The sequence below is a fragment of the Polyodon spathula genome, chromosome 14 (assembly GCF_017654505.1).
Source record: "Polyodon spathula isolate WHYD16114869_AA chromosome 14, ASM1765450v1, whole genome shotgun sequence".
Taxonomy (NCBI): Eukaryota; Metazoa; Chordata; class Actinopteri; order Acipenseriformes; family Polyodontidae; genus Polyodon; species Polyodon spathula.
In genome coordinates this window covers 37,205,688-37,216,065 of record NC_054547.1, presented here as the reverse complement: position 1 = coordinate 37,216,065, position 10,378 = coordinate 37,205,688, and the positions used below count along the sequence as shown (strand labels likewise).

At 36.0% G+C, this 10,378-nt stretch overlaps 2 protein-coding genes across 2 annotated transcripts; both read left to right on the top strand.

Moving 5' to 3' along the window:
• The first annotated feature begins 3,753 nt into the window (after positions 1 to 3,753).
• Positions 3,754 to 5,437, top strand: LOC121327315 (lysophosphatidic acid receptor 6-like). The gene is made up of 2 exons (XM_041271269.1): positions 3,754 to 3,782; positions 4,404 to 5,437. Exon 2 carries the CDS (start codon positions 4,412 to 4,414, stop codon positions 5,366 to 5,368), a length of 957 nt encoding a protein of 318 aa, XP_041127203.1. The 5' UTR covers positions 3,754 to 3,782; positions 4,404 to 4,411; the 3' UTR covers positions 5,369 to 5,437.
• Positions 5,438 to 7,951: 2,514 nt separating this feature from the next.
• Positions 7,952 to 9,951, top strand: LOC121327161 (G-protein coupled receptor 35-like). Its single transcript, XM_041271008.1, has 2 exons — positions 7,952 to 8,597; positions 8,993 to 9,951. The coding sequence occupies exon 2, from the start codon at positions 9,004 to 9,006 to the stop codon at positions 9,913 to 9,915; it is 912 nt and encodes a 303-aa protein (XP_041126942.1). The 5' UTR covers positions 7,952 to 8,597; positions 8,993 to 9,003; the 3' UTR covers positions 9,916 to 9,951.
• The last annotated feature ends 427 nt before the right edge of the window (positions 9,952 to 10,378 follow it).

Genomic DNA, 10,378 nt, shown 5'->3' with positions numbered 1-10,378 from the left:
TGCAATAACGCCCGGGATGAAAACCCATCACCACCGACTCGAAAAAACCTGACAACCAACACTTTCCTTTTTTTTGTTTGGAATAAAATGTTTTGTTTTACTACATGAAAAGACCCAGAAGAACACAGACTCCAAAACAAGGATTGGCGGGTGATAACTGAGCCGTGGCGCTCAGTATATTTATTAAATGATAAACAGATAATAAAAGATTTAAACGAAACCAACACAAACAAAAGGCGCGTTGGCCAAACAAACAAAATATCATGCTAGTTTTTAGCCAGCACGTACAGCAATTATTTCCTTAGTTTTTAATCCTCATTCACAGACTTAAATCTCTTCTCAAACACTCCTTCCTAATGAGGCTGGAGTGCATCTTTTTATAGCCTTAAATTCCTATTTTGATATAATAATTACCTTTAGGCTCCATCCACATTCCCACGAGGGTATTAGGGAAGGGGTTTTAACCCGATCCCCACAGACTACACAATATAAAGACCAGCTTTTCGCCGGTCTCAAACAGTAAATAAGATGGACGGCGCTTGACCGCCCGCACATAAACAATAATAATAATAATAATAATAATAATAATAATAATAATAATCAAAGGGGCGAGACACTCCACCACAGGGGGAGTTTCTCCACATTTACTGAAAGTATTAACCCCTGAAGGTAAACCAGGGACTAAGCCTGTTGTTCTACAGTTTTTTCTTAAAATACATTTGAGTGACTCAAATATCACAAGGAGGAAACTGACAATTAGGGTGACCAGTCAATACATTTTAAACCCCTTTTCTTGCACCTCATTGCCGAAATAAGAACATTTATTTGTGAGATACATATGTCCCCTAATACCTTAAAGGGTTAAACAGTGAGAGGAACAATAACTACAAAAACCCTTCTAAAGTCCTTTAATTCCTGGTGGTAATGTACATATTGATTCAGGTCTATAGCGTGTTTCTTAATTTTTAGACGTGTTTGTTGAACATTTTCACTTGCTCAGAGGTCAGAAAGTGAACATCACATGAGGGCCACTAAATGTTACAGCGGATTACAATATGGGTTGCATCTGCTTACTCATTCTCATGAGCGCTACTGCATTTCTAGCGCTCAGCAAGAACTTGGTTAACCACATTCCTTGTAAATGCAAACTACCAGCTTGAAAGGACTGTCTTTAACAAACATTTTTAGCCGTCCGTAAATCTGAACTCAGCGTTTATTTTGTAGTAATTTACAGAATTACAAAGCAGCAGCAGAGTCTCTTGCATTGAAGGATCGGAAATCTTTACTGGCATTTTAAATCTAAACTATAACACCCCAGGTTTTCGTCTCTACGTCATTGACACACACACACACACACACACACACACACACACACACAGGCCTAGGTTCTAGGTCATGTTTTTAAAGTGAACTCTGGCACTTGCTCATGCTCACAGATATAAAGAAAGCCATTTAAGATCAGATTTCTTTAATGACTATGCTATAACCCGGGCCATGGCATATTCCCCGTGTATATACATGTGTGTGTAGTTTGGGATCACTGCACATGCAGTGTGCTCCAGAGTATTTTACTTACATTCAAGTTGCAGGTGATGTCTTACATTATGTGATATGATCTCTAACTTATACATTTCCTGCGAGCTCTGATTGATCAGTGGAGAGTCTCTATATTTGGGTTCGTTGTGCCTCTTATCACAGTGGTTTATTGTTCAGCCCAGTCAATCTGTAAGTTGCAAAAAGAACAGCATGTGAGTTACCGGGAGGAGAAAAGGAGAAGTGTTAGTATAATTGCCTCGAATTGGCATTTTTCTTTGCTTTACACCCTTTCATGTCAGGTTCTTACTGAAGTTCTTAATTCAGACTTTGTCTCTTCATGGCTACTGCAGTCTTCTTCAGAAAACACACACCTTCTTTCATGTTGCTGACTGCATTGCCAGTATCAACTGCTGCCTGGGTACAATTGGCTATTACTTTGTGGCTAATGCGTTTTGTACCAACATTGTCTCTCCTGTACAGACAAATGCACAAAGGAACATCCATCAGAACACTTACCCCAGCCAGATAGCTGTAGTCTGAATATTCACAGTGTTGTTATCTTAATATATTAGTGTTAATGTACAGTACATAACCCCCTGCTGTGTTTTCAAGACATGCATTACATCGCTTATGCTGTATCGCTTGCCAAGAGAAGGTGAATTTACTATTATGAATTATGATCTTTCTCCTTTGGCGAATGGTCCTGAATAAAAGTCGAGAAATATATCCCGCCAGCTCATTTCTGACCCACGATGTATGAATAAAAAATGTGTTTTAACATATAGTTCTGTGATAAGGATAAACAGCAAAGGTAAAGTAAGAGTGGAGACGGTTCTGTAACACTGGAAAATCGTGCTTTAAAAATAGTTCTTGGCCGCTTTTGACAGAGTTTATGACTTTGCTCTCTATATTAAATATGGCATTTATTTTATTTTTATTAGATTATCATTTTATCTATACAACACAAACAGAAAACAAATAGCAACAATATCAGAAATAAGCAAAGAGTAAACATGGGACAGAGGGAAGCCGTGTGAATTGATTGAATTGGCAATGGAAAGCAAAAGAAGTAGATCATACTTGGAGTTGGAGTGTGTTCTGGTAGACCAACAAAGCCACCATCTAACTTCGTCTAGCGTGAAGAACAGCACGACACCCATAACCCTGAAGAGACTGGGACAGTTTGCTCCCAGTTAAAGAGAACTTGTCTGAGTTTAAACCCCTTTAAGAAGTAAGGCTTCATTTAAAACTCTTGAATGTAGCAGGTATGATGTATCAGTGTTATTTCTGTATGAGCGCTCTGTTGATGTGTGTTTTGGATTGTAGAGGATGAATAAAGAGTTATTACTAGTCTGGTGGCATTTATTTGGGCAGTTTTAGTTTTTCCATATTACATGTTATGAAAACTTTACCCATTACTCTATTTAAACAACTGACTGGGGAAAATGAGATGTGTGCTGCTACAGCTATGTATATGACTGTATAGCTTCTGAATTACGGTAACATAGTATTTTACTGGCACTAAGTGTATGTGGTGGCAAGGCAAAGCCTTTTTATTATCAATATAGTTTAATAAAAGTCTTGAATGTAACCGCAAAGCATTTCACTAGTCCTTGATTCGGCTTCAAAAATCGTGATCAATAATTTGCCTTTTGAGTCTCATTATATTTATATCAACCTGAAGAAGCATTTACAGTACATTCATTCTGCTCAGTGAAATATCATGTATTACAGTAGGTCACCACTGTGCTGTTTTTATTTACTGCTCATTGATCTTTTTGATTAAAACAATTCATAACAGTTAACAGAATAACTGCGGGGAATGATTTTGTATTTCATTTAATTCATGTCTTCACATGCGCTACCCAATAGACTAGAGAAAGAACATGTTTGGCAACTCGTTTCTGTTTTAGGAAATCAGGAAAAAGGCCATTTTCTCAAATGAACCTCTGTGAATAGCATACAGTATAATTATACAGCGTTATTTTTTTCTGTTGTATACACACACACACACACATATATATATATATATATATATATATATATATATATATATATATATATATATATATATGAAGAAAACATTGTTAACATTAAAAGAAAATAAGTACTTTTTATGCATTTAAAAACTAATTATGCTGTAGGAGGTGTGGTAGATAGCTGGGTTCTTCATTTCCTGTCAAATGTATCAGAAGCAAATGTTAACCTCTTGCCTGGTCATTGAGTACATGAGCTTTGAGGTTGAGGTAAGTAATCTTTTTTGTTATAGCTGACTGACGTTAAAGAAAGTTTCCCAAAGTAAAAGCATAGCAAAATGTAATACAATATAGTGAAAGCATGGTAAAGCATATTTAAACATTGTAAAGAATACAGAGGTATAGTAAAGCTTATTAATAAACATGGCAAGCCAGAGTAAGCTATGGTAAATGCATAGTATAGCAATGGGAAAAGTGTGGGGAAACTGCAAGGAAAAAACTTTTATAAAGGTATAAACAGGCAGATTGTTTGCTCCAGTGGAAAATGTGCCTTTTGTATTAGTTGTGAAACCTGTAATAATACCCATATTGGGTGAAATCAAGAATCAGTAAAATCCTTCTGATAGTTCAGTAGAACATATTGAGAGTGTCCTAATAATACAAAATAAATATTCTGCTAAGAAATAATAATTTTCTAAAATCAATTAAAAAAACAAATCCTTGATGTGCAGGATTTTTTTTTTTTTTTTTTTAAAGGGCCTTTTTGTCCAGCATGCTTTAAATTATTGTTTGATTGTAATTTGGGTTTTTAAGAAGAACAAATAAATCAAATATACTTGATCACAGTTATTATTCTTTTTTTTTTTTTTTTTTTTTTTTTTTTTTTCACAGTCTGCACAATGGTGAATAAAACCTGCAATCTCACGACAGAAATGTGGATAGTCCGGAGTGTAATGTATATACCAGTGTTTGTCATAGGACTCATATTAAACACCATAGCCTTGGGGGTGTTCTGCCGCAAAGGAAGACGGACGGAGACTAAAATATACATGACCAGCTTGGTGATTTCAGACATCCTCCTGTTATTCTTTCTCCCATTCAAGATATACTCCTACAACCACGAGTGGACGTTAGGACCAGACATGTGCAGACTCCTGGTCTCGGTGTACTATGTGAACATGTATGTGAGCATCCTAACAATCACCGCTATAAGCATTGACCGATACATCGCAATTAAACACCCCTTTCGAGCCAAAAGCATCAGATCACCCTTGGAAGCCGGAGTCCTGTGCATTTTAATATGGATAACTGTATGTACACTGAGTGCAGTTTTTTACAAACACAGTTTCCGCTATCATGCAAATAGCGCAGGATTTAAATGTTTCCAAAAGGACGAGGTTTTCTATACGCCTTTTGTTTTCGTTACAGAGATCGTTGGGTTTGTCCTGCCTCTCATCGCAGTGATTTACTGTTCGGCTCAGTCCGTTTATACGTTGCTGAAAAATCAGCACATCAGCCCACAAGGGGAGAACAGCAGAAGCATTCGCATGCTTGTCACCAATGCAGTTGTCTTTGTGGTTTGCTTTACACCTTTCCACATTGGATTTTTACTCAAGTTCTTAGTTCAGATATATTCTAATGATAACTGCAGTCTTGATCAGAAAGTGATTACCTTCTTTCACGCTGCAGACTGGATTGCCAGCACCAACTGCTGCCTGGATGCTGTGTTCTATTACTTTGCAGCAAAGGAGTTCCGTGACAGTGTGCTCTCTCCTGTGCAGAATAATGCACAAGGGAATACCCAACGAGACACTCAGACATTCCAGATGTCTTCAATGTCAGTTCTTGAAACTTAACACAAGAACATAAGAACAAAAGAAATGTTACAAACGAGAGGACGACATTCGGCCCGTCTTGTTCGTTTGGTTGTTAGTAGCTTACTGATTCCAGAATCTCACCAAGCAGCTTCTTGAAGGATCCCAGGGGTGTCAGCTTCAACAAGATTACTGGGGAGTTGGTTCCAGACTCCCACAATTATCTGTGTAAAAATGTGCTTCCTATTTTCTGTTCTGAATTTCCCTTTTTCTAATCTCCTTTTGTGACCCCTGATCCTTGTTTTTTTTCTTTACTTTTTCGTCGAAAAAGTCACCTGGGTCGACACCGTCAATATCTTCCATAAGTTTACATATAATAATAGAAGTTAGGCTAATTGGTCTGTAGTTACCTGGTTCGGTTTTGTCTTCCTTTTTGTGGATCGGTATTACGTTTGCAATTCAGTGTTGTTTTACTCAATGTAAAGGAAGTGTTAGCATTTTAACCCACATTTCATTGATCAGTCGTGGTCCTTGTTGTAAGGTATCAACAAAAACCCTCTAATCTATAAATTGATGAACACACTTTCTCCACATTGATCTCGAATGAGCTCTTATTGGACGCTTATAAATACTGAGAGGGGATGTTTGCTCCATCTTGTTGTTTTAAGCGCCTTGCATACAATACAAGTGTTTTACTGCACGTTGGTGTCGTGTAATACTGTTATACGTGTCCTAGGTAGGAGATACAGAAATCTTGCAAATGTTTGCAAATGCAAGTTCCTGGTTATGCTTGTTTTATTCCATTAGGTGGCAGTATTTTACAAAAAAAGTGTAGTTATAGGTATTGTTTATTGTACATACAAACAGAAAGAAATGATCGCAGGATTTGTTTAAAAAATAGCAACTAATAAAAAAGGCTGCGTAATATTTCCGATTATTATTAACCATTTTAATTTTTTCATCCTTTACTGCGCTTGGTGTTGCTACTTACACACCCACTTAGAAAAAGGTAAGCAATATTTGAAAGTTTTCTAGCCTGCAATGTAGGAAAATGTACGTGGTTATGTGACCTATTGTGAGATCCGCTACACCTGCATAAACTGTTTCAGAGTGCTGTGGAACTAGGCAACTATTCACTCTTTGACTCATATATTTCAGTGGTTAGAAACGTAGGCATTATGTAATAGAGATGTTTACATTTGCATTACTGCTCACATATTATAGCGTATGGGTTGGGTCTTCCATTTCTGTTGGAGGTGCCCTGCATGGTTTCGATTCACCCACTGACTGAGTAAGGCTCCAGCTACATCTAACCCTCCAGAGGTATTGGATTACTATATATATAGTAAAGCATTTGGTGCTACTTCTCTCATCTTGGGTTCTTTTCAGCATGGGTGATTGACCAACACACACAAAATCTTGGTTTCAAATGTGCAATTGTGCACGTCAGAAAGGACCAAGTCCAGATAGCTATTCACAGCACTTCAACTGAAGATTCAATATTATAATGAGTATGGCCTTTTCATGTAAGAAGTGATATGGGGTGTTTTCAGTCCACTGCATTTCCTGCTGTCATGCAGACTTTTTTTTTTTTTTATTTACATATTTAACCACTTTAGACTGACAGCCAATATCTGGTGATTGTGCTTGCCTACATAAAAATGACACAGGTGTGTTAAAGGCTTCTCATCCTTATTAAGCCTGTGAAGCTGGCAGCAGCAGACCACTACAGATCTTTATTCTGTCACAGCTCTATGTCAATTACCGTCATCAGGTAAGGATTTTTAAATGACTAAATCCACTAGGAAAGCTAAAGATTGTAATGTACTAAAAGATGATTTGAAATATATTAATAAGGAAACCAAATTCGCATTTGTACACTAATTAACTGCAAACATAAAAGGTGCTTTTCAGATACCCAGAAACACATTATTCACAGTAGCTGCTTAGGAGGAAACACAGTAAATGATGGAGGAGAGGGGAAACCACCACAGTATTTAATCACTTTAGACTGCCTTGCCAATAAGTTTAGTGATTCTGCTGTGTCTATATGTAAAAATGGCAATCTCTGTTAAAGCCTTTTAGAAGCCCATAGAGCACAACTCTCAGTTGGTTGTTAAATTTCAAATGAGTTAATTTACTCTCGGTTTAGTACTTTCTGTTAGTTATATGAAAATAAATATTTTTTACCACTAACTAAACATCGACATTTTATACTTAAAATTTAACTGCCTAATGATGGATGCATCTAATGAAGTGCTTCTCAGTATAATTAAACAGCTGTTCTCAGAATGCTTATCATTCACAAAACAAAACATTAAACAACGTCAGGTTAAAAGGCCTCTTTTATTTAACAGTTGCCTCCAAGGTATAAGCTACAGGGTTTGTAGATTTGCCAGATGTGCTTTCATATCAAACAGTTCAGCTAGAAAGGACTAGATTGTGGATTTATGTATAATTGACCGTATTGTCCTTTAATGCCAATTGTTATTTTTTATTTTCCATATAGGAGATATATATATATATATCTTATATAATATATATATATATATATATATATTATATATATTAATCAAAAATTTCGCGGATATATAAAATTAAAAATAGATTTTTACACAGTGATTAATAAACTAATAGAATGAGTGCTGCTTGAATCGATAGCCCTATGTTCTTTCTTATTAGCGGATCGCTACCCATATCAAGCCTTGACAGTTTTTGCTTCCAGTTCTGAACACTGGTCATTTTAAGTATGCAAAGAACTCATTATATTTAAACTAACATATCGCCACAAATCAATGGCGTCTGTTATTTACCTAAAAGGTTTTGCACTTGCTCTTTAAATATCTATTCATTACAACAATTCTCATTCAAAAAAATAACATGGATTTTTTTTTTTCAAAATGTGGTTTTCCAATGTTCTTGTCAACAGCTCATCAATTGTTAAAAATAAACTCTTCTAGCTCTGCACTGATAATGTCACCAGAAATCCTGAGCTAGCGCTATTATTATTATTATTATTATTATTATTATTATTATTCAGAAACAATGCAACATTAATTGGGAAGCTGCTGTATTTGAATTTTGTGTATTTGTCTTGTTGTCGCTTTGTCTATTTGGGTCTTTTATATACATATAAAACACTATACATCAGGGCAAGCACCTTCATTAGCACCTTAGAGTTAAATAGAAATGCTGATATATGATATTGTAAATGTTTTTAAATCGCAGTGGTTTCACAGCACTGGCAGCTGAGTGAGTATTCACACCAGAGGTGAGACATTGTATTCTATTATCTTTCAGGTCAACGCAGTGACAACTACAAAGAAATTGCTTGTATTGTACAGCTATGGCCGAAAGTTTAGCATCACTTAAAATTTTAGGATTGAGACATACATAAACAAAAAAATAAAACAACTAACATATATATATATATATATATATATATATATATATATATATATATATATATATATATATATATATATATATATATATATATATTAGTTGTTGGCCATAGCTGTATAGGAAGTCAGCCTTGAATTTCAAAAGCTATCAGTGCCCCATTTGTGAATTGCATCAGATCCCTTAAATTGTCATCATAATCTCTGAACAGTGTCTGCATTAAAGCAACATCCCAATGTTTAATTATCTTTAATCATTTTACAGTTCGCACAACAATGAATAATACAACCTGGCTCTGCAATATCAGCATGCCGAGGGCCGTGGAGACATTCCAGATGGTGCTCACTATACCCGTTTTAATTCTGGGACTCGTATTCAACGCTGCAGCCCTTTTCGTGCTGTGCTGCAAACTGAGAGACTGGACGGAAACCAAAATATACATGACTAACTTGGCAATTGCTGACTTCATCCTTCTCCTTTCCCTGCCATTCAAGATGGCAACATATAATTACAAGTTTGCAAAACAGCTGTGCACACTGTTGGTCTCGGTTTACTACATGAACATGTATGTGAGTATCCTAATAATCACCGCTATAAGCGTTGACCGATACATCGCAATTAAACACCCCTTTCGAGCTAGAACGCTCCGGTCGCCACTGAAAGCAGCAGCCGTATGCCTTACGATATGGCTGGTTATAGTCTCGTTCAGTGTCATGGTTAACACAGACAGCAAGCGCAAGGGCAGCCAACATCAGCAAAAGTGTTTTCATGGGAATGATTCCACAGGTCTCTCACTCAAACCAATTTTGCTCATTGAGATAGCTGGATTTTGCATGCCTCTTGTAATACTGATATTTTGTTCCACGCAAGCTATCTATTCTTTGTCAAAAGACATAAGCTCGGAATGCAGAGATGAAAAACGCAGGGGCATCAATGTCATTGCTACAAATCTGGTTGTCTTTTTCGTTTGCTTTGCCCCCATCCACGTCGCAATGTTTCTCCAGCACCTTATTAAAATTGTAGATCCTTCCAATTGCAGTCTTCAACAGCAACTGGTCAACTTAATGCATGTTTCCAGTTGCATCGCCAATACCAACTGCTGCTTGGACGCAGTGTGCTATTATTTTGTGGCAAAGGAGTTTTTTTTATCATCTTCTGTGCAGACTTCTCCACAAAGGGATAACTAACATGGCAAAAGGGCATCTCCTTGATGAATTTCCTAAAGGATTTCCATTTCCTAAAGGTACTACTGATATATATATATATATATATAGTATATATATATATCTATTATATATATATATATATATATATATATATATATATATTCAAGATTGAGACATAATTAAAAAAAAAAAAATTATATGAACATAATTTAGATCTTCTGTTTAACATCATGTAATCAAAGAAACTACAAAATGATATTGCAAAAGTGTATCAAAATCCATAATAGTAGTACAGTATTTCATGTTAGATTTCAGAATGCCGCAAATTTTAATTTTTGTTTTTCACTAAGTATATGGTAAACTAAAAAGCATTGTGCAGTTCTGTTATTGCAACATTATTCATCAGGCTTCATTCAACTTTATGAAGTAAAATGTGTTAAGTCTATAGGATGATGCAAAACTTTTGGTCAGAGCTGTAGTTAGG

Excerpts from the sequence above, each read along its gene's own strand:
- LOC121327315 (XM_041271269.1), top strand. The coding sequence starts at position 4,412 with ATGGTGAATAAAACCTGCAATCTCACGACAGAAATGTGGATAGTCCGG.
- LOC121327161 (XM_041271008.1), top strand. The coding sequence starts at position 9,004 with ATGAATAATACAACCTGGCTCTGCAATATCAGCATGCCGAGGGCCGTG.